This window comes from Trichoderma camerunense, assembly GCF_050948025.1.
Source record: "Trichoderma camerunense strain CBS 138272 chromosome Unknown V8C40scaffold_35, whole genome shotgun sequence".
Taxonomy (NCBI): domain Eukaryota; kingdom Fungi; phylum Ascomycota; class Sordariomycetes; order Hypocreales; family Hypocreaceae; genus Trichoderma; species Trichoderma camerunense.
In genome coordinates, this window is record NW_028145335.1 from 48,428 (window position 1) to 70,063 (window position 21,636).

At 51.8% G+C, this 21,636-nt stretch overlaps 7 protein-coding genes across 7 annotated transcripts; 3 read left to right on the forward strand and 4 right to left on the reverse strand.

Moving 5' to 3' along the window:
• Positions 1-12: 12 nt before the first annotated feature.
• Positions 13-2,096, reverse strand: V8C40DRAFT_154554 (WLM domain-containing protein). The gene is made up of 3 exons (XM_083211352.1): positions 1,821-2,096; positions 334-1,711; positions 13-221 (listed from the first exon to the last, which is right to left on the reverse strand). Exons 1-2 carry the CDS (start codon positions 1,951-1,953, stop codon positions 351-353), a joined length of 1,494 nt encoding a protein of 497 aa, XP_083067080.1. The 5' UTR covers positions 1,954-2,096; the 3' UTR covers positions 13-221; positions 334-350.
• Positions 2,097-2,252: 156 nt separating this feature from the next.
• V8C40DRAFT_154606 (sulfate transporter family-domain-containing protein) lies at positions 2,253-5,636 on the reverse strand. Its single transcript, XM_083211353.1, has 3 exons — positions 5,524-5,636; positions 4,087-5,329; positions 2,253-4,020 (listed from the first exon to the last, which is right to left on the reverse strand). Exons 2-3 carry the CDS (start codon positions 5,075-5,077, stop codon positions 2,507-2,509), a joined length of 2,505 nt encoding a protein of 834 aa, XP_083067081.1. The 5' UTR covers positions 5,078-5,329; positions 5,524-5,636; the 3' UTR covers positions 2,253-2,506.
• Positions 5,637-7,194: 1,558 nt separating this feature from the next.
• On the forward strand, positions 7,195-8,774 carry V8C40DRAFT_271558 (rab-GTPase-TBC domain-containing protein; the record flags this gene model as incomplete). The annotated part of the gene is made up of 4 exons (XM_083220282.1): positions 7,195-7,722; positions 7,798-8,110; positions 8,173-8,590; positions 8,651-8,774. 4 exons carry the CDS (start codon positions 7,195-7,197, stop codon positions 8,772-8,774), a joined length of 1,383 nt encoding a protein of 460 aa, XP_083067082.1.
• Positions 8,775-9,371: 597 nt separating this feature from the next.
• V8C40DRAFT_259405 (hemolysin-III related-domain-containing protein) lies at positions 9,372-11,708 on the reverse strand. Its single transcript, XM_083218960.1, has one exon. The coding sequence runs from the start codon at positions 11,422-11,424 to the stop codon at positions 9,892-9,894; it is 1,533 nt and encodes a 510-aa protein (XP_083067083.1). The 5' UTR covers positions 11,425-11,708; the 3' UTR covers positions 9,372-9,891.
• A 1,551-nt stretch (positions 11,709-13,259) lies between these two features.
• V8C40DRAFT_259407 (Fms-interacting protein-domain-containing protein) lies at positions 13,260-14,799 on the forward strand. The gene is made up of 3 exons (XM_083218961.1): positions 13,260-13,852; positions 13,918-14,161; positions 14,278-14,799. Exons 1-3 carry the CDS (start codon positions 13,500-13,502, stop codon positions 14,317-14,319), a joined length of 639 nt encoding a protein of 212 aa, XP_083067084.1. The 5' UTR covers positions 13,260-13,499; the 3' UTR covers positions 14,320-14,799.
• On the reverse strand, positions 14,578-18,342 carry V8C40DRAFT_259409 (uncharacterized protein). Its single transcript, XM_083218962.1, has 4 exons — positions 18,264-18,342; positions 17,657-17,893; positions 15,613-17,594; positions 14,578-15,554 (listed from the first exon to the last, which is right to left on the reverse strand). The coding sequence occupies exons 2-4, from the start codon at positions 17,778-17,780 to the stop codon at positions 15,045-15,047; spliced, it is 2,616 nt and encodes an 871-aa protein (XP_083067085.1). The 5' UTR covers positions 17,781-17,893; positions 18,264-18,342; the 3' UTR covers positions 14,578-15,044.
• Positions 18,343-18,849: 507 nt separating this feature from the next.
• V8C40DRAFT_154701 (pyridoxal phosphate-dependent transferase) lies at positions 18,850-21,586 on the forward strand. Its single transcript, XM_083211354.1, has 2 exons — positions 18,850-19,004; positions 19,089-21,586. Exons 1-2 carry the CDS (start codon positions 18,938-18,940, stop codon positions 21,527-21,529), a joined length of 2,508 nt encoding a protein of 835 aa, XP_083067086.1. The 5' UTR covers positions 18,850-18,937; the 3' UTR covers positions 21,530-21,586.
• The last annotated feature ends 50 nt before the right edge of the window (positions 21,587-21,636 follow it).

Below are 21,636 nucleotides of genomic sequence, written 5' to 3' on the forward strand. Positions count from 1 at the left end.
GTTTAATTAACTCATAGAGGAGGATGAGCGTTTATGATATAATAGGGAAACAAGAATTGGGCGCATATTCAGGTTCCTAGAGCCTCGTCAAGTTAGGTATCAATGCGCCCCTGTGTCACGTCAGACATACTTGCAACAGACTCGTCTGCCAGCGCGTATGATTGGCATATCTGTGGTGTTTCCTGACCAATGGGGGTGGCTGGGTGTGTTGATTCCGAAAACTATTGGATATATATCTCAGCCTCATTCTCTAAGCCTATGATAAACACGAGAAAGAGATTCAAGTTGCATCGCACCGTATGTATAGCAAAGTAGGCTGTCCGACACACTCACATCATATGATTTCCCATTTAGTATCGTCTCTGTCCACACAAACCGCACACTCCGCAATCCTTCGCATTCACATACGCCGTGCCAGTACATGCCGCGCTACTGCACCGCCAGCCCGGCGTGAGGGATGGATAGAGGACATTTGCGCATATGGCGCATGTCACTGCTGCCTGAGAATTTTCAAACGAGCAGATTGAACAGGTTGGAGATGATGACCTTGCTTCTGCCGTAGTGTTGTTTGGAGAGGATTTTGTGGAAGTTGGCCTCGTCGTAGAGGTTGATTGTTGATGTCTTTCGTCTGTTAAAGGTGAATCTTCGTCTGGGCCTGATTTAGTAGATTTATCGTTTTTTGGTTTGACATGCGGTATCGATGATAGCCGCATAGACGAAAGGTCATCATCATCTGCAGCCTCCGGCTTGATAGACAACCCCGTCTTCTCCCGTTTTACCACTTGTTCCGGTTGTTGCTGACTCCTTCTAGATGAGGGTAGGTTCAACGTCTCGGCGCCATCTGGATCCTGTTTTATCTTTTGTCTGCCGAATAATCCGTGTAGTTGATCGAGTTCGTTTCTCGCATCGGCGTCATTCGCGTCTTCGTCTTCGCACACCTTGACCATGTCGCCGCCATGTCTATCCACCATCCTCGAACCATCCACATCAACAGCTGCTTTGGCATCCGCACCGCCATCTTCGTAATCACTTGAATCACCATCGACATCCCAATTCTTCGTATCCTCATCCCCCTCTTCCTTCTTAGCATCTTCCTTGCTCTGCTCAAACCGCGCCAGCGCCGCAGCTGCACGAAGTTCTCGGCCCCGTAAACTGCCTGCCACCCTCGGCTTCGCAAGCACCCGCTTGCCCTTTTCAAGCTTCACCTTTTCCTCCTCATCTGCCCCAAGCGCAACGCCATTCTTGCCAAACTTTTTAAGAATCCTCTTCTCTTTTCTCTCTTGATACGTCAACACGGGCTTGGCTTTGCGTTTCCTCCCCCGCGACCGATATGTCCCGCCGCAGAGATGCTCCGGAAGAACCTCATCCGCTAAAACACTGTTCTTCTCCCACTCTCCAGTCCCCAGCGTAGTTCCTCTGCCCCAAAGGCCATCGCCTTTGTATCCTTCTGCCCATAGCTCCTGCATCTGCGTCGCATACTGGTTCCGCACTGCCCAAAACGCCCTGGAATGGTTCATCTGCGCGCAGTGAGCCAGCTCATGCATCATGACCATCTGGACGTAATTGAAAGGGAGCCAGCGTCCACTTCCGGGAGATTTGAGCACCAGCTGAATCACCTCTCCGGCATTGAAATTGCGGCCCACGAATTCCCTATTAGGAGGGAACTCCTCCAATGACATGACGTGGATATGATGCTTGCGCATCACAGGAACTTGTTTGTTCACTCAAGTCAGTCCGAAATGCTCAGGAAGGAGACGGGAAGGAGGGGCATGATTCTTAGAAGAAAAAGAATAGAAAGACAAAAGAAAAGAAAACCTTACGACATTGTGCTGCAATTCTCTCCAGAAAATCCTGTGCAATCTTTTCATCCCGTCCCTTTAGTGGTTTGATAAAGACAATGTGCGGGTTTGGCTGTGAAGTTTTCGCGTTAAGACGTTGAATGCCGATTGGCATGATGAAGAATCTATGATGCTTGATCGAGGAGAGAGAGTATTGATGCACCAATCGTCGAAACAAGGGGAAATACAATGATGATACACGGAGAGAAGATGACAAGAATGATTATTCACGAGTATTTTGGGATGCACGCGAAGAAGTGAAGGTTGATAAAACGTTATCTGCGGTCGTGTCCTGATTCACGGCGGTTTCTTACACGAAATCAGGTGACCAGTGGCGATTTCCTTTCCACTACCAAGTTATTTACATCAAGAAGCAACGACCAACACTAAATATCATTAAATCATTATTTTTCAAAAAATAGCAGCTATAATTCATCATAATCAGAATCAGACAAGACACATGCATTTATAAATGTGATTTGTAGAAATAACCATCAATTCCAAAACTCGCGATTTCTAGGTCTGTATGCAGTTGCGATCTACCCTGAAAAGACAACGAATGCTCCCGCCCTGCTAATGCATTTATCATGTAACTGGCGATTGATGGCAAACATGACGCCGTACCCGATGCTTCGCTAAATGACAATCTTGATCGTCCCCGATGCCTCTCACCCACTACTACTCGCCTCCATTCTGGCTTCCACGTTTGCAATCGCGCTCTGCACAGCGCTCGTCAAGTCTACGTGGAATAGGGGGTTATCTAAGCCGCTGATGATGGCCCCCTTTCGTTTGTATGCCGGCTTGGGAGATCCTCCTAGCTTCTCTGCGAGATTACTGGGCCTCGGTGTTTCCTCCTCCTCCTCTTCAACCACGGCAGTGGCCTTTGCCATTTCTTCATCTCCTGGTCTGTTAGCCATGATGGATAATTCTCTCTTAATGGCATTCTCCTCAGCAACCGCAGCAGCAGAGTCTTTTCCACCAATCTCTGCGACGCTAAAGATGGACTTCCACCTGTGCGGAATGCCATCTCGCGACTTTGTGGGAGTGCCGAATCCTCCGGCAATGAGCGCTCGCCTGGTCCATCGATTGTTGATGCATGCGACATGCCAGTCTACAACATCCGGGGCTGTGTACGTATCGAGCACGTTCCGCACATCGATAAGGCGCTGGACCGACGTGATGTCCACATTGTTAACAGAACTAAAGTCGAGAATGATGGCCTTTAGGGTCGGCTTTTGGCCATGGTCGGGGTCCTCCCTGGACTTTCCAGGCTTTCTAGGACCTGGATTGCTCCACGACCGGTCGCCCTTGCGCTCATACGTCTCTGGGCTGGTTCGGCGTGTGCGTGCATAAATGAAGCCAGTCAAGTATTCCAAGGCATGGTTCGCACTTGGATAGTTGAATCCCTCGGAGAAACGGTAGATGAAGATGCCGGGGTATGGGTTTTCCAACTCCACCTCGGGGTTGGAGCCATCGCCGTGGTCAAGTGGCAGGAAAATATTCCTGGCAGCGTTCTCAACCCTTTCCTCAAATGTGCCATATTCTCCCACCAGCTGTTTGTGGTTGTCTCCAATAACGTGGTCTCCCAGGACGGAGTGGACTTTGACTTTGCCCAAGAATCGCCCACGCGCCTTCAAGATGCGATATATGAGAACAGCAGCCGATATACACACGGTGGCATATAGACCGTCCTCAATTTGCGCAAACACACTGATGAAAACACCGATGAAGAAGATAAAGACTTCTATGGGCGAGACTCTCCAAAACTGATACAGCGTGTTTGGTGGCGTTATCAAGTCTCCGACAGCGTGGATAATAACCGCTGCGAGGACTGCATTAGGAATGTAAAAGAAAACGGCCGTCAAAAGGTAGGTGGCCAAGAGCACAATCAGTCCGGTGATGAGACCCGCAGCAGGAGTTCTGACGCCAGCTTTTGATTTGATGGCTGTTCGGCTGAAAGACCCGGTGGACGGATAGGCCCCGAGAAATGAGCCCAACAGGTTGGTCATGCCAATAGCAACCATTTCCTGCGATGGATCAATGGTGTAGTTATTCACCCTGCCAAAAGACTTGGAGATGGCAATATGCTCCACCAACATGACGATAATACCTGCCGGAAGGTGGGAAGCAAACTTTGACACAAGTCCTGGCGGGATCTCTGGAACGCCGCCGTGCTGGAATCCTAAGGTTGATGGTTAGAACATGATCATCTGGGTGCTTATACCCTGGGAGGCTTTTGAACGCTCACCTTTTGGAACATTCCCTAAAACACGAACCGCCGGGTGAGATTTCCGATCCTTGTTGATCAGCCAGCTCACCATGGTGTAAAGGAGAATGACAAACACTGTCCGCATGGTGTTGAGGAAAAAGATGATGCGCTTATTGGCTGGCCACCTTTCGGCGGCCCTGGTCAAAGTGTATCGTATCAGATAGAGGAAGAAGAGAGCCGTAAGACCAATGGCGGCATCAAGCTTGGTGTCAGGCAAGTGTTTTAGTGTGTTGATGATGACTTTGTATGCCGGGTCTCTGTTGGAAAAGCCTGTGATGCCAAACAGCGAAGGCAGCTGACTGGCGCCAATAGTAATGGCAGATCCCGTCATAAAAGCCGACAGTGAGGTGATGGAGATGAGGTCGACTATCCAGCCCAGGCGAAGGAGGCCAATGCCGAGAACAATACTACCGGCAATGACAGCAAACGCCGTGGCCACGATGTTTGGGGGAAGATCACCTCCGACGTCTGCCACCACCGTTCCCACGACAGTGGACAAGACAGCTACCGGTCCAATAGATATATCTTTGGACGTGCCAAAGATCCAATAAGTGACTGGTCCAATAAAGGACGAGTACAGGCCAAACTGAGGAGAGAGGTTTGCCAGCAATGCATAAGCCATGCCCTGGGGGACGAGGACAGCTCCGATAGTGATGCCGGCCACAACATCGCCGGCGAGCCATTGCAAGTTGTAATGAGGAAGCCAAGAGATGAAGGGAAAGAGAGACTTGACATAGCTTACAACCTCGCCCCGCGTAGGAAGCTGGTCATTGAGCCATTCTGAAGTAGTAGGCGGCCCTTCGATTGGATGTTCGCCGCTTCCAGTAGAAAAGACAGACTCGCCTCTGGTGACTGGGTCTTCATACCGGTAGGCATTTTCGTCGTCATCCTGGAGTTTGATACCCAAGACTCTGGCCAATGCCTGCCCGGCCTTGGTCGAGGCTCCGCTCGATGTTCCACTTCCACTCATGGTCGGAAAGAAGGTTGTCCCCTGATGGCGTGGCGGAGGTGAGGGAAGAGGCCCAGCTGGGCGAGAGATGTAGAGGGACGAGGAGAAGGAGAGCACCGGTGAGATGTCTGGCTATTAGTACACCATGCTTTCTATCCCTTGTTTTCTATATGTTCGGACCGTCGCTTTACTCCCCCACCAAAAAACTGTCGTCGTGGCGATGGTCCGGCGCGGCGTGATGTCGGCAGCGGCTCTGGCACGCACACTGCAGTTCTAGAGCATCAGCTGAGACAGTCACGGCAAGGGACTTGAAAGCTGCAAGAGGAAACGCATGAGCTATTTGGATCAACAAGACATGAGGGATCTAGAACTAGATGCTGGGTGCAGGGCGGGGAGATGGCGTATGGCGTCTCGTGAGCTGAGCAACGAGATGTGGTTGGTGCAGCTAGTCAAGTAAGATGGCTTACCTTGTCGACGATCAGCAACCAAAGGAACAGGAGTTTTTGATTTAAGACAAGAAGAGGCGAGAGTGATAATTTATACAATTCAAGGTAGATGGGAAAAGTGAGACACGAGCAGCTGGAGGAAAATCTAAAAATATATAAAGAAGAAACGCACCAGATGCTGTGCTTGCCTCGAAGCTTGAACAAAGTCAAGTAGATGGATGGTAGCTGCCGAAAAGCCGTTACGGGCAGTCGGGAGGCTTGCTGCTTAAACCCATCTGACAAATAGTCGTATGAGGGAATAGAAACCCAGAAAGAATTGAGATGGACATTCCGAAAGGGGCTTGATGTCTCCCGAACGTCATGTTCTCCATCGAATGGACGTTTATAAGCGCCAAATCCGCCGTCGAGACGCATCATCAACGGGGCAGATAATTGGATCGTGGGTTTGGGCCAGGGGGCCGAGCACGGCTTCAGACGAATCTCCCCACAAATCAGCCAAATGTCGCCATCGCGTCTAGGCCGCTTCTGTTTTAGAGCGGCTGGGCCATCTAGATTTTTGATGTGTTCCCGAGCAGAGTTTTGTCTCGGTAACCAGAGTCGAGTTGAGTCAGGGATGCACAGGAGTGGCCTTTTTCGCGAGGCAGACAGACGGACGTTGCATCTCCGTCAAAGAGCAGTAAGTCAGCTGTCTACTTCTGGTGGTGGCGTCAGATCCTACCCCATGCTAACTCTTCCATCGTTGGTAAAAGTAAAAGGTAAAATGCTGCACTAATACGACGCCTCCATTGTTGAACGTGGCCTCCTCTCCCGTGTAAGTGAGTTGAGCATGGACTAAAGTGCGAGAGACCCTGCCTTGAGCAAGCTTATTCGGGGCTGCCTGTGACCATGTGAGCTCTTTCGCAAACAAGTTCCTCTCCGCAGGACAGTAGCATTGGCCATGTCCAAACAGATGCGCTCGTAACGACCCCAAGCAGGTCTCAGCCGAGTGCAGACATCTAGCCCATGTGATGCCTCGTGATGCGGGGGAGCTGAGCCGTCAGCAGGGAAATGAAGTCATCTTATGCAACCCAGTTGCGTGCTGTTGGTTGCTGAAAATGGTTTGCGATGTGGATGGACGGCTGCAATGGCGATGCCTGAAAATGAGGGGAGTAAAGAGCTGAGATTCGATGACAAAGAGCTGGAGATGAATTCGGATCTTCGCGCGCCCGACGTTCCGGAGTCGCTGCATCTACAGCACTAGGTGCAGCAGCTTCAGCGGCCAAGCCCCGCTAGAGGCCGGAGGTTGAGGCGCTGTAGATGAGGCTCAAGAGGCTCTAGAGCATCCATGGAAGCGCGCTCGACGTCATCCATCTCAGATCAAATGCACTGCAAGCTTAAAGCTGCTGACAAAAGACGATGCATGTCACTGTCGATAATCGACATCAAGGTGCTTTTCAGGTCGTGATCATGATAGCTCTCTGTATCTTCAGATTTCGAGTTTTCCCAATATGTAATACCCCGCGGAAAGAAGGACAATCACGCCATACATTTCTGCTGCCAATGGCTGAAGGGAGAGCTGCTGATTGATGTTTTGGCTCATGCAGCCATCCCATCTCATATGATCGTGTCAATGCTATGCTAAACAAACCCCCACGCCAACAACACCAAACGCGAACCTTGCACCATCAACATCCCCCAATTCCCACCACAACAATGTCTGGCCCTTTTCATGCCGCCCAAGAAGCTCCCGCCGCTCTCTTCCCCGTCCAGCCTCTCCAACCCCCGCCATCCCCACAGACACATCGCGCCCTCCGACGCCTCCAGTCCGCTCACGCATTGGGAGCCCGAGCAGCCCAGCAGGCGTCGCTCCTCTCCCAGCAGCGTCGCGAGCGCCCTCTGTCTCCGAGTCGAAGTGCCGCCGATTCCGCTGATTCGACATTGATTGCGAATACCACTGCCCTCACCAATGCGAATCTCAACCTAAATGCTGCCGCACACTCGACGGTGCGGACGCGAGGTCGTGCCAACAGCGATGCCACGCTCCCTCCTCCACCATATAACCCGCCCGCCGCGGTAAACACCCGACGATCAGGTGTCAAGAAGCCCGTCTTTTCGCATGGCCATCTTTCCCTGCAGCAAATCATCCGCGAAGGCCCCAACGATGGCGACTTTAACGGCGCTTTGGAGAGCGCGAGGTGGAAAGTCATTGACGAAGGCGTCAAAGCTGCCGAGGATGGAATGGTGCGTCACCTCCCCTCAAGATATATAGAGAGAGAATGAAGCTGGCTGACAATAAGATGTTGCGACTGGAATTAGTCTCCCTTGAGAATCTACGTTTGGCTCGTCCTCCTCGACGCCCCCATCATGTCCACAGACGAGTATCTCTCCCTCATCCACCGCGGCGCCTCTCCGGCCTACGCCAAGATTCGAAACGACACATTCCGCACCTTGACTACCGATCCTCTCTTCCGACGCCGTGTTAGCGAAGCGAGCTTGATCAGGCTATTGAATGCCATTGCATGGAGGCTTCACGATTCTAGGGAGGAACGCCAGAGCCGTCCGGGCAGCAGCCATTCGTCTCTGCCTGCGCGGGAGACTGTTGGAGGCAGCGTCTCTGGATCCCAAGCCAGTACGCTTTGACAAAAACGGGTCGGCTGTATATATACACGTCTGTACTAACACCTTGTGTAGGGTCTGGCGCAGTCCTGGAACCAGGCGTCTACGTCCAAGGCATGAACGTCCTCGCCGCCCCTTTCCTCTACGCCGCGCGAAGCGAAGCCGAAGCCTTCGTCGCCTTCCACTCTCTGCTCACCCGCGAGTGTCCCGGCTACATACGAGGCGCCATGGACGGCGTGCACCGCGGGCTCGCCCTGGTGGACAAGGTGTTGGCGATTGTCGATCCCAAGCTGAGCATGTATCTGACGACAAAGGGGCTCTCGGCCGAGATTTACGCTTTTCCTTCTGTGCTGACGCTGTGTGCGTGTACGCCGCCGTTGCCTGAGGTGCTGCGTCTTTGGGACTTTTTGTTTGCGTACGGGCCGCATCTTAATATTGTTTGCATTGTGGCACAGCTTACTATCATGCGGTCACAAATTCTTCAATCTCAAAGGTATTTTCTCCTATCTTCAAGTAGAATTATCATTATGGCTTCTGACTTTGTTCTCGTTAGTCCAAACAAGCTGCTACGATCTTTCCCACAACTGAATGCCGATCTCGTCAAGAGCGTGACCATTAGCATCATCAAGAAGATACCAGACGACCTTTACGAAGAAATCGCCACACACGCCATGTAAAGAGCGATGAAAGCGAGTACAATTACCAAATTTAAATGTGATGGAATTCACAAGTTAGACAATTGGCAGGGCCCTGTGAAAGGCCAGCCACGTGTTTGATGCGCCGCTAGTAATGACGACGCCGTCTTGGTTAACGAAGTTGGCAGCATCACGGCTCTCCGGCCCGGCATCAGTCTTGGCATCGGGGAATTCTCTCTCTTTGGAAGAAAGCACCTGGATGACCTCCCTTTCTTCACATATGAGTACATGTCTAGACTGTTTGTTATTGGTGGGATTTAAAAACCAATCTAGAATTTCAACTGATGGAATATGAAGAAAGGAGCTCAATGCAATGTACACGCCATTCATGAGACGGAGATGGATGAAAGAACAATGAACCCGGCAGCATTAGTCAAGAGACTAGGGTACAGCTGCAGGGACCACGGCGCCAAGAAAGCATTACGACTCAGATGATGAAACCTGCAGCCATACAAATAAATGAAAACCTAATGAGGATTTACGTCAAGAAAAAAAAAGGGGGGACGACTAAGGAGTCTGCGGTATACGTCTTTGGCAGCCCCCTTTGGAAATATAGCGTATAGCGTTTTGCACTGAATCTTTGCAACAAAAGTAGTAGTTTTGTGTGTTCAATTGATTACAGTATATATGTACTTCTAAACTGAATAAAGGATTTATGCAAAAGGTAAAAAGCCAAGGGGCCGTTGTAAGAATCTTTCGAGGCCAAAAATGCCATGGGCCATGCATCAAACCGGGGGGCAATCCAACGGTGCCGCTCGTGAGGAAAAACGAAGCAAAAAAACCAAAATGCTGCTAGCAATTACAAAAAATAAAGAACGCCACTTGTATCCATGCAGAAAAAGAAAAAGGGAATTGAAGAAAGTTGTATACACAAGAATCGAAACCAAACCCGGGACGGGGGGCGCTGAGCCGCTTGTACATATACGGTCGACTTTTGAAATCCAAAACTCGCATATGGCTTTGACATGTCGAAAATGGAATCATTACTTTTAGAAAGCCATGTCTCTTTTGAGGGAAAGAATTGGTCCGCTTTCTTTTTTTCGTTGTTGTCTCGTGTCGCTCGTGATAAATGCCAGAGAATAACGTGTGTGTTTGCCGTCTAATAGGCGGGACAGCCGCCCTCGGCCCGGTGGAAGGCATTGGAGAAAAACTCCTGCATGGCGGTGTAGTGGAAAATGATGCCGCCCAGGACAGCCGCGTGCCACAGGTTGTGGCTGCCGCCGATGTAGTCGAAGCAGCCGGGGAACCAGCGCTCAGGCACTTTGCTGGCGTAGACGACGGCGCCGCTAAAGTAGACGAGCATGGACTTTGTGATGGGGGAGTAAAAGTTGTAGACAAACTCGGGCCCGTGGGAGAAGTTAAGCTGCAGGATAGGCATGAAGCCCGTCAGGGCGAGGCCGACGAAGAAGCCGACGCGGGTCCAGGACATGTCGGCACCGTTGAACTTGGGGTGCCACGGCAGGATGACGCCGGCGATGCCGAGCATTGCGGTGAGGCCCATGTACGTCCACCGGCTGATGGGGTCGCAGTAAAACGCCGTGTACTCGGTCGTCATGATGGAGGCGGCGATGAGCAGCGAGATGCCGGTGTAGTCGACGCAGGCAAACATGGACACGGCCTTGACGTCGGCGACGGCGCTCATGGTGTGCCAGATGGTGGAACACACCAGCGTCAGGCAAGCCATCATGAAGAAGATGGCGGCAACGAGAACGTCCGTCTTGGTGCTGAGGTAGAAGTTGGCGCTGCTGGGGTAAAAGTAAAAGGCCACGGCCAGCACCAGGATCAGGCCGAGGGCGTGCGACCAGATGTTGATGAACTCGTTGGACATGTTGAAGATGGACTGGACACACTCAATCTTGGTCTCGCGGAAGCGGTAGCCTCTCTTGATGTGGGGGTTGTTTCGCCACGGTGAGGGCAGTTCGTCGTACAGAAGCAGTCCCCGATCTCGCGCCAGTAACACGGCCTGCTGGATGTGATCCTCCAGGGACAGAGCAGCTCGCACGGCACGCTCGATACCCTCGTCAACGGCAATCTTTGCCCTCTCGATGCTTTCGTTGGCAACCCTGCGGCCCTCGTCCATAAATGCCTCGGCTGCAGTGGCGGCGTTGGCGAAGCCCTGCTCGCGCAGCTTGTAGGCGCGGTTTTCGAACTCGGACAACATGCCTTCCAGCAAGTCGATTCCCACGACGGCCTTGTCGTGCAGCGTCTCGGTAGCCTCCAACGTCTCCTGGTACCGGGTCTCGAGGGTTTCAACCATGATGTGAAGCCTGCGTCGACCAGCGCCGATGACCTCCTCGGACGCCTGGGAGCATCTGGTGCGGACGGTCTGAAGGGTCGAGAATGCGCGGGAAATGCTCGAGTCCTTGCTGAGGTCGACATAGTTTTCGACAAACTCCAGGCGGCGCTCCAGCTCGGTCAGGAACAGGTCGACCTTGAGCAGCAGGTTCTCCTCACCCTCCATAATGTGGCCGACAATGGATTTTCGCCGAGGGATAAAAAAGGAGTGCCGTCGTCGTTTTGCTTGTTGGGCGTCGCGGCGCTGGTCAGAGCCACTGGCAGCAGCAGTCGAAGCAGCGTCTTTGTCGTGAGCGAAGCCGCACGCGGACGTGAGGGCAGTTGTGACGCCCGCCATTTTGATGAAAGGATGAGGAGAAGTTTAGGGGAAGTCAGACGCTATCATGTCAGTTTAAAGATTCCAGAGACGAAATGTCTTGGATTTGGTCGGAGCGCCAGACGGGCTGTGTAGAGGCACGAGCGCTGATGAGTGCGGATGATTGGCCCAAAGCAAAACAGGCGGCGAAACCTGATTGATTGTCCAGAAGTTTAATAAAAGAGGCGATAAGAGAAAAAATGAAGACGAAAAGAGAAACGAGATCTGGCTGCAAAGACGATTTGCTGATCGGAAGAAGCGGGACGAAGCGGTTAATTGGCTGGAGAGGCTTTTTGCGTGCCCCAAAAGTGCAGTTGGTTTGATGGTTCGGTTCGTCTTGATGCGGGTCGGGAGCTTAATTGGGGGATTGAAAGCCGCCAGAGGGGCCGCGATTGGCTACGGAGGCCAGGGGAAGATGCAGAAGAGGGAAAAAAAAGAGGGCGGCACTAGAAGCAGACTGCAGCTCAACAGTTTCTGTGGTGGTTGGTGTTGAGGATTTTGTGAAGGTAGAGGGGAAGTTGGAAGTTGGAAGAGATGAACAAAGAATGAGAGATGGGCTGAAAATGCAAGTACAGAATACGAAGTCAAGCAAGTACAAGCACAGCACAAAACCCGCGGAAGAGTACAGCACAGGTAAGAACTTGGAAGTCGGGAGGCTGGTAGCTTTGTACTTGTACGTTTAGCACCGCAGCACAGCCTTGGGTAAGACGAATCGGATCAAAGAACTGCGGGAGAGAAAAAAAACTTAGTGACGGACAAGCCCGAACTGTGGACGGAGTGTGTTTTGCAAGAATGTGCGGGCAAGCCACGCTCCAGTATTTTTCCAGGGCAAACGGGCTCGATTGGTTTGTTTCCGCAGATCGGAGTATTTTGCCATGGGCCAGGATCTTTGTGGCCAGTGAGACGGGCAGGCCTCGGGATTCCCTGTCTCTCTAGCTACGGGTAGTCCATCAGGTGCTCTGGGGGGAAGGATTTCTGGGGGTTTGGGGGTTTGAGGGGGTTGTTCACATGCCAACTTCAATGTTTACTTGCCTCTTACTAAGGGACTCTATAACCGTGTTGAAGTGAGCAAAAATAGGTGAGAAGGTGATGAGGTAATTGGCATCAGCAGCACAACCTCTCTCGTCTGCGCTCGTATCAACCGTAAACAGAATTACTATGATTGCACTGGCGAATTGTCATCTCGTCCAGGTACCTGCAGCAATCAAGTCCATGCCAATGCACTGCAAAATCCAATGTTCAAACGTTGCCACCACTATTCAGGGATTATTGCCTCCTAGGGTAATCATCCCAGCTGAGCGCCAAAACGGCATGACTGACTGACATCTGCACGTACAAGGAACAAGGACAAGGAACCGGGACGGCAGACGCTCAATTGATTCGACACCGGCCTGCGTCTTTCCCTCCACACTCCCCTTTTAAACCACCACTTGCTAATTTCCCGCCTTTCCGGCTGCCGATGCTGTATGTACACGTGCGTGGCCATCCATCTCATTTCTCATTCGTGTCTGGTGCAAGGTACTCGTCCGCATGGTGGCTTTGTTGTACAGACGGTGCTCGGAACGCTGTGGCCCGTGCAATTACGTTTCCAGGTTCAACGTTATTCAATTCTAATTCTAATTCTACCTCAATCTCTCGTTTGTTGATTAATTAATACGTGTAAATCACATGTGAAATTGTATTAGTATTGTATTTGTATATTCATACACTTGTACACACTTGAGTGCACATACAGCACCGTCACTCGCTGTAACAGCGCTATCCCTGCGCAGCCTTGCGCTAAACAGCATTCAACTTACAGCACAGGTAAAAACACCAACCACTAGCACCCAATTCTCGTCAGCCTTGCACCTTTGCAGTTTGTCATTCCTTCATCAACCACCACCACCATCATCTCATCATCAACCACCCCATCCTCTATCTCTACCTCGGCGCTACGTGAATCCAATCACCTAATTCATCAACCAATTCATCAGTCAATCAAACAACCACCGCTCTACCATCAACCTTCCTCCTCAACTCCCAACTCTCAACTCTCAACAACAACAGCAACAACAATGGCCATTGAAAAATCCATCACAGACCCTTCCCTCGCCGCCGTCCTCCAAATCTCCGACCAGGCCCGCGACCAGGCCCACGCCCTCCTCCAACTCGCCGACTCCGCCAGCGACGGCCGCGGAAGCGCCACCGCCGACATCCAGGCCGAGATCGCCAAGCAGCAGAAGCAGCTCTTCACAAACATCTCCCACCTGCGCGGCCTCCACCGCAACGCCTGCCTGTCCGCCCGCGACACGAAGGCCCAGACCGCCGAGGCGCGCCAGGAGGTTGATCGCTTGCATCTGCAGCTGCAAAATCTCTATTACGAGCAGCGTCACCTTCAGGGCGAGATTACCGGCTGCGAGTCTTACGAGTAGGTTTCAATGAACGCCTTGTTCTTCACGTGTCAATGGCTGACTGTTATGTGTTTTCGTATAGCCACAAATACCAGCAGTTGCCTCTCATCCCCGTCGAAGAATTCCTCGCCCTACGCCCCGAATACGCAGACTCCAACGACGACGAACGCATGTTTGCGCGCATCGAGCACGAGCGCGAGGAGCGCGAGATCCTGGAGCAGCGCCGCCAGGAGCTCCTCAAGCGCAAGCAGAAGCTCATCAACGACAACAAGCGGAGGAAGGACGACTTGGCCAATCTGGACCAAGACCTGGAAAAGTTTATCGATGTATGTTTAATATGTCATTGGCAACTCCCTACTATTATTATGCTGCGGTGGTGTCATTGGCAACTCCCTACTATTATTATGCTGCGGTGGTGCTCTGTGCTAACTATATGTCCAAGGCTGCGAAACCGATTCTTGAACTGTTTGAAAAGGCCCCTTGAGAAGCATCAATTTTCAATTGTATCTTTTCTCATGCAACACAACTGCACTCTTGGTGTAGGGTGTTAAATTTGCACGACGATGTTTATGTCAACACGCGTGTAGTATCTAATGACGGCCATCAACAGCCACTTATGAGACCATGAAACCACGCGGATGGCAGTCCGCACTCCAAACGGGGCTGTTCAACGTCGGGATTTGGTGAAGAAAGCCGGGCTCTCAGTACATCTTGAACACATGGGCCGGAATATGAACTCTAAATTGGGTGGATTCTCGACTTTTAACATCATGATGGCAGACCTCTTACAATCTCCAACAGCCGAGTCTACCATACTGCTCCATTGGATATAATTTGAGACTGGACAGCTGCGCTATAAGTCTGTAAAGGACAGCATCAGGTAGAAAACTACGTCCTACTCATCTTGGGACAATACACATCAAGTTAATATACCAAATACAATTCTCAAGAAAACCATTTGCTATCGTGTAAACTACCCTGAGCCTAATGTACAAACTTACACGCGCATCTGCCGCGAGCCGAAATAATATGAGTGAATAACGCAAAGTCTCCCCGCACGGAGAACGGGCCTGTAGCAATCTGCCCCTGAGAAGCTTCGAGTAACAGAGGCCAAAAACAAGAAAGCAACTCCGTCGTCTAGACGCCGCCGAGACATGTATCTGTAGTTCATGTTTCTTCCCCTTTCTCCACCTGGTTGGATAGGTAGGATTAGTAGTTGAGCTCGCCGCCTCCGCTTCCGTTTCCAGACACTTGATCGAGGTCTTCATAGCTCTTTAAGCTGCGGCCCTGCACGGCTTCCCTAGGACCGGCAGCCGCTCCGCCAGCTCCGTCTCCCCATCGGGAGCCGCCGTTGCGATTGCGACCACCTCCGCCATCCCAGCGACCGCCTCCACGGCGTTCATAGGGTCCGGAACGGTATCCGCCTCGTCCGCCCGACATTCCGCCCCGACGGATGGGACCGCCTGAACGGTCGTCACCCATGGCGTTCCAGCCATTAGCCTGCATGCCGGCGAACAATGAGGGAAAGTTTCCAGGGCTCATGGGGAATCCAGGCATGCCCATGACGCCATTGATGGCAAAGTTTTGCAGGTTGAAGCCACGAGGAGTACCCGAGGCCGACTGGCCGTTGGTTGGTGGGAAGTGGCCATTTGAATTCGCGTCGGTTCGCGAAGGGGCAATGTGTGCTGGATCTGACACGTAGGCATTGATAAGTTCAAACTACAGAACATTGTGTTAGTAAATTCAAAAAGGCTGGGAGAAGTGTATTTCAACATACCTCTTGCTTCAAACCGTCAAGCCACTCGGTATGTCTCTTCTCCACGTGCTTCTTCCAGAAGTGGTCTTCCTTGAAGAGCTTGGTGCATTCTGGAACTTTGCATCTCCATTTGTGCTCATCCTCCTGCTTGACATATTTGGTCAACTCCTCGTCAAGAGCCTCCTCGACGGGCTTGCCGCCAAGCTTGCGAATATCAACAGTGCTAGGCTCAAGGATTTGCATTAGCTTATCCTCAAAGGTCTTGACCCAGTTGTAAGCACGAAGCAGCTGTTGCTCGGTTTTAGAAGACGTGTTACGGAACTTCTTGTCCCCTTCGGCAAGCTCTCCGTCAACATCATTCTCGGCATCGGTGCGTTTCTTATCAGGAAACGGCTCTCCATTAGCGCTAGCCCTGGCAACAGCCCTTGCAGAAGATGACAGAGTGCTCTGAGGACGGCGGAGATGCCCTCCTGCACACTTGCGTGTAAGCTCGTGCACAGAGTCACTCTCAAAAACGCAAAAGAAACAGAAGTGGAAGACTCTGCGCAGATACTCAATCAATAAGTCAAGCTGCTTCTTCTTTACGAGCATGTCTTCGTCATCAACTTCTTCATCTTCCACAGCCCCCTCCTCCTCTTCCTCTTCTTCAGGAACACCTTCCTCATCCTCGTCCATTGCCTCGTCCATGCCAGGCTCCCGGGTCTTGGTCTTCTTGGTTGGCGCAGGGGGTATAGCAGGCTGTAGACGACCAGCGTTTTTGAGATCCTCAACCTTTTCTTCAACCTTCAAGATGGCCTGGAAGTCAGAGCCGTACTCTTCTTCATACTTGTTGACCAATCTTTGAACAAGGCGAAGATCCTTTTCAATTCGCTCTGGTGCAGAGAACAAGTCCCACAGAGCCTTCTTCCGTGGATGGAGAGGCGGGTTGTGAACTCCAACGTGGCAAACAAAGTCGCCCCGGGCCTCATCCTTGACAGTTTTGCCATTGACAGCCTCAAGGGCCTTTTCCGCAGCGGAAACCAGGGGGGGCGGCGATTTTATCGGTTCGTCACCGTCTTCGTCCTTGGGATCTGCCCGATCCATTGGCGGCGCGCTCTCTGAAGAGGGGTGGAGCATCACCCAGCCTATACGGTGATACCTCTTGCTGGGATTCGGATCGGAAAGGGACAGCCACTTGAAGCCACCCTCCTCCTCTCCCAGATTTTCCTTGCAGAAAGCCTCCAGATTTTGGCGGCTAACATGAGGAGCAATTGTCTTGATGAGCAGAGTGGGCTGGAATTGGTTCTCATCGCGGATGTCGGCTCCATTAACAGGGACTAAATCACCAACTCCCAGGATTTCGTTGGCGGCCGTCGCCTCACCCTCCTCTTTCTCGACCACGCCACCGGCCCCGTTGCTCTCGCTCTTTGGAATTCCTTCAAGAGAAAATTCGTCAAAGCTGCCAGATTCCATGTCTTGCTCCCACTGGCTGTAAGCTGCTCGTCGGAAATCCTGGAGCTTTGCCTTGAACTCGTCTCTGATTTCAGGAACATAGCGCTCTTTGAACCACTGCTCCTTCTTGTGCTCCGAAACAAAGGCCCTAGCCATCTTGGCTTGAAGTTCCTCTTTATATGCATCGTACGCCACTTGGATCTTGGCCTTTTCTTTTTCCCGGTCCTCTTGAGACTCTCGGGCGCCTCTGGCCCTTTCAGGCTCCCGTCTTCGTCCAGTTCGCGCACGCTCCTTGTCGTCCTTGATCTTTTCATTCATTCTCCACCATTCACCAAAATAGGAGAATCCAACTTGGTAAGGAAGCTTGGATGGATCTGCCAGAGGGTTGACGGCAACGTTGGGCGACCCACTGTCTTGTCCCGGCACGTAGCGGTCGATATTTGCCGGTGGTGAGGTAATGCGACGCCGGTCATCTCGGTCTCGGTCGTCTCGACCATCTCGGCGTGGACGTGGCTCGTATCGGTCAACAGGGGGTGGGGAACGAGAACGTCGGCGATCTCGGCGTTCATTGCCTGTGAGCAACAATTGTCAGCAAGCGATCAAATCATGAGAGGGATCACTCGGCAAGACGAACCAGGAGACCTCGCACGGTAGAATCCATCACCCCTCTCCTCCCTAGTTCTGGAATCGTCACGACTCCAAGTTCTCTCATTTGGCGATCGGGCCGCGCCATCCCGATAGGAAGAATAGGAATCCATTCTGTCTGGCGCTAGATCGGGGAATTGGTCTCAGATTGGTGGTCAATCAGATATTGTCGAACATCAGAGGCAACGACGGTCCCTATGGAGGCTTCAATTGCAAGAGCGCCCTACTGCGTGGCGGTAAAATGGCTGTTAGAGAAGACATTCTGACCCAAGATCGGACAAGTAGTAGACAGAAAAAAAGAGAATTAAAAGGGAAAAGAAAGAGAAAAAGACATGGATAGCAAAAGAGCTGATGCCAAATGATGGGACAAGTAGAGGCTCGGCAGGTAGGCAGGAGGACGAGAGGAGAAGAGAGGACAGAAGAAGAAAAGAGGCAGAGAAATGCCGGCCGATTGCCGAAAGCTTGGTTCAAGGGGGCAGGGAGGAAGGACAATCAATGCAGCAGCAGCAGCAGGAGAGGAGAAGAAAAGGAACGGAGGGGAGAATGAATGAATGAGAATGAGAATTGAGGATTGAGGCAAGAAAGGGACGACGAACTGAATTGATAAAGCGCGGCTCTGGCGAATTGCGCGACGTGTTTGATGCGCCTTTAGGAGTGAGATAATGAGATGTAGAGGTTCAAGTTGGCAGAGGCTGAAGCATAACGAGGGTGGAGCCGAAGACGGCCGCGACACGCGCAGTTGTGGGGGAGTGGCAGTGGGTTTGGGGGGATGCGCACTGTGCGGCAGCGCATATCCTCGGCCCCCAATGCTTATCGGTTAGAAGTATATTCCGGCACTAGTCCACTAGAGACGCCTAACGCTATGCGCTGTGCACAGTAATCACAGTAGCTACACGCCGCAGCTGGCACTGTGACTCTCCGCCCACACGTGTGGCCACTCCGGTAATGGATGTCCTTATCTAATCACGACCAGGCCAGTGCTCCACCTCCGGCTGGAGAGTGGCGATCTCCGAACCCGATTGTGCCTGTCCATGTACATGTGCCCAACTTTGTTCTGGCTTCCCCAGCTTCAGAGGCGTCATCTTGCTTACTAGCTTGCATTTCTCCAGCCTGCCGATTATCTTATATCTGGCTCCCCTTTCTTTCTTACTTCACCGTTTTGAATCGTCAATCGCTCGCGTGCCCATAGGATGCCGCAGTTGAACACGATCTATCCTGCATTGGGAATCAGCTGCCAAACGGGCTGACATAGCAGAGCAGAGCCGTCAAGATGGAGAGGTTCCAATACAACGGCGCGGTTGAAAGATTCCGTGATGAGGAGTACCCAATGCTCCAAGGTAAGTGTATATGTACCCTGATCCATGTTGTTGTCGAACTCTTATTCTAATATACCTAATCTAACACGTTGACTCTTTATATAGATTCCGTATACTTGGATCATGCTGGGTCCACCCTCTCTTCAAAGTCTCTAATGGATGCCTTTGCCAAGGACATGACATCGGTGCTGTACGGGAACCCCCATTCCGCATCATCACCATCTCAGCGCTCTTCGTCCCGTATAGACCAAGTACGAGTCCGTCTGCTGGATTTCTTCAAAGCCGATCCTGACCAGTATGATTTGGTGTTTGTGGCAAATGCAACTGCTGGCGTGAAGCTAGTGGTTGAGGGCATGAGGTCCTTGCCTGAAGGCTATGTTTTTGCCTATCACCAAGCTTGCCACACCAGTGTGGTAGGGGCAAGAGAAGAAGCACAGCAAAGCGTCTGCCTCGATAACACAGGTGTTCGGTCTTGGTTAGATGGGGATGGTCCTTTCAAGCCAACAACTTCCGGTACCCCTACAACATTATTCGCCTACTCGGCTCAGTCTCACATGGATGGGAGGCGATATCCCATATCATGGGCCAAGGATCTGAAGAAGAGAGAAGCTCAATCTTCGTCTCGGACATTGACGCTCTTGGACGCGGCTTCACTCAGTGCCACCTCACAGCTCGACCTTTCCGACTCTCAATTCGCCGCTGATTTTGTGGTATTAAGCCTGTATAAGATATTTGGTTTTCCCGACCTGGGTGTTCTACTTGTTCGTCGCTCTGCAGAATATGTATTCAACCATCGAAGGTACTTTGGTGGCGGCACGGTAGACATGGTGCTATGTGGAGACGAACAATGGCACTCCCCAAAGTCCTATTCACTTCATGAACGCCTGGAAGACGGGACACTTCCCTTCCATAGTATCATTGCCGCTGACATAGCAATATCGACTCATCAACGGCTTTTCGGCTCCATGGATCAAATTAGTGCTCACGCGGCATACCTCAGTCGCCAGCTTTGTCGTGGCTTACACAGCTTACGACATGCAAACGGAACCCCCGTCTGTCACATCTATTCAGAAGTACCAGATGATGCGGCACCTATAGAAACTGGCCCAGTCGTTTCCTTTAATATCAGGGATAGTCGGGGTTTATGGATTGGCCTCGCTGAGTTTGAGAAGTTGGCAATCTTGAGGAAGATGCATGTCAGAACTGGAGGCGTGTGCAGCCCCGCAGGCCTGGCATCCGCTCTCGACTTGCAGCCGTGGGAAATGAAGCGAAACCTCTCTTCTGGAATTCGATGTGGCGAAGACAGTGGGCGATTCACCAACAAGCCCACTGGAATTATACGTGCTAGTCTGGGAGCAATGAATACCAAGTCGGACGTCTCTCGCTTCCTTGCTTTCGTACAAGAGTTTTTTGTCGAAGATAGTATCAAAGTGCCGAGTCAAGTCAGTGCCAGCACGAGAGCCGTCGGCACTACGACAAATATTCAAGTCAAGGCTATCACTGTGTATCCAATCAAGAGCTGCAGTGGCTACACCGTCCCACCCGGGGTTCGCTGGGAAGTACGGCCAGAGGGGCTTGCTTGGGATCGTGAATGGTGTTTGGTCCACCGAGGATCCGGCCAGGCTCTCAGTCAGAAACGCTATCCACGAATGGCGTTATTACAACCTTTGCTGCTGTTCAAGGACAATGTGCTACGTGTGAAATATCGCGGAAGCACGCCCAAAGGGCAGCCAACGCAAGTGGACATACCGCTATCCAACAATCCCTCTCTTTTCGACACCGATTTCCGACAAACAAGCTCCAGGGTTTGCGGAGAGAATATTTCCGCGCAATCATATCTTTCAGAAGAAATCAATGACTTCTTCACTAATTCACTCGGAGTTCCATGTGTGCTGGCGAGATTTCCGGCAGGAGGCCGCGGAGCTAGTAGCAGGCTCTCAAAGGCTCGGATGCAGAAGCACCAGCGAACAGAAAAGGCTCAGAGTGGGCAGCCTTCCCCGTTCCCCGGTGTTCCCTCTCCCCCTGATTCGGACTCTGAACAGCAACAAAGTCAACCAGGCAAGATTCTCCTTTCCAACGAGAGTCCCATCCTCGTGATTTCGACCTCCAGTGTAGAGATGTTGAACAAGACCATCATGGAGACTGGAGAACCTGCCGTGGATGAATCAGTGTTTCGAGCGAACATCGTCGTTGAGGCATCTCCAGGCCATCATAGTCATCCAGCCTATTCAGAAGATATGTGGCAGAGGATCAGCATTGGAAACCATAGCTTCAAACTCCTGGGAGCCTGCCAGAGGTGCCAAATGGTATGTGTTGATCAGACGACTGGGGAGAGAAGACAAGAACCGTTCGTAACATTGGCAAAAACAAGGAGGCTGAATGGCAAAGTCTATTTCGGCACACACATGCGCCATGAGCCGCTGGAACACGACGAGGAATCGGATGGTCTAAGTCCCACAATACAGGTTGGGGACGCGGTCGTCGTGGATGAAGAGCAAGCAGAGGAGGAAGAGGAGGAAATTCCAGGTGCTGGCGGTAATCGATAGCCCGGATGCGATATTTTAAGAAACACACAAGAATAGAACGACTCTCTCAGAGCACATGAAGCTGGCTATGCTACCGGAACTATTGTCTGAGGCGCATGGCCGTTGAA

Bases quoted from the DNA above. Each gene is read 5' to 3' on its own strand.
- V8C40DRAFT_154554 (XM_083211352.1), bottom strand. From the start codon at position 1,953: ATGCCAATCGGCATTCAACGTCTTAACGCGAAAACTTCACAGCCAAAC. The intron at 1,712-1,820 runs GTAAGGTTTTCT...TGAACAAACAAG, and splicing joins GAGAATTGCAGCACAATGTC to TTCCTGTGATGCGCAAGCAT.
- V8C40DRAFT_259409 (XM_083218962.1), bottom strand. From the start codon at position 17,780: ATGGATTCCTATTCTTCCTATCGGGATGGCGCGGCCCGATCGCCAAAT. The intron at 17,595-17,656 runs GTTCGTCTTGCC...TGTTGCTCACAG, and splicing joins CTACCGTGCGAGGTCTCCTG to GCAATGAACGCCGAGATCGC. The intron at 15,555-15,612 runs GTATGTTGAAAT...AATGTTCTGTAG, and splicing joins TTGACGGTTTGAAGCAAGAG to TTTGAACTTATCAATGCCTA.
- V8C40DRAFT_154606 (XM_083211353.1), bottom strand. From the start codon at position 5,077: ATGAGTGGAAGTGGAACATCGAGCGGAGCCTCGACCAAGGCCGGGCAG. The intron at 4,021-4,086 runs GTGAGCGTTCAA...CATCAACCTTAG, and splicing joins TTTAGGGAATGTTCCAAAAG to GATTCCAGCACGGCGGCGTT.
- V8C40DRAFT_259405 (XM_083218960.1), bottom strand. From the start codon at position 11,424: ATGGCGGGCGTCACAACTGCCCTCACGTCCGCGTGCGGCTTCGCTCAC.
- V8C40DRAFT_154701 (XM_083211354.1), top strand. From the start codon at position 18,938: ATGGAGAGGTTCCAATACAACGGCGCGGTTGAAAGATTCCGTGATGAG. The intron at 19,005-19,088 runs GTAAGTGTATAT...CTCTTTATATAG, and splicing joins GGAGTACCCAATGCTCCAAG to ATTCCGTATACTTGGATCAT.
- V8C40DRAFT_259407 (XM_083218961.1), top strand. From the start codon at position 13,500: ATGGCCATTGAAAAATCCATCACAGACCCTTCCCTCGCCGCCGTCCTC. The intron at 13,853-13,917 runs GTAGGTTTCAAT...GTTTTCGTATAG, and splicing joins ACCGGCTGCGAGTCTTACGA to CCACAAATACCAGCAGTTGC. The intron at 14,162-14,277 runs GTATGTTTAATA...TATATGTCCAAG, and splicing joins ACCTGGAAAAGTTTATCGAT to GCTGCGAAACCGATTCTTGA.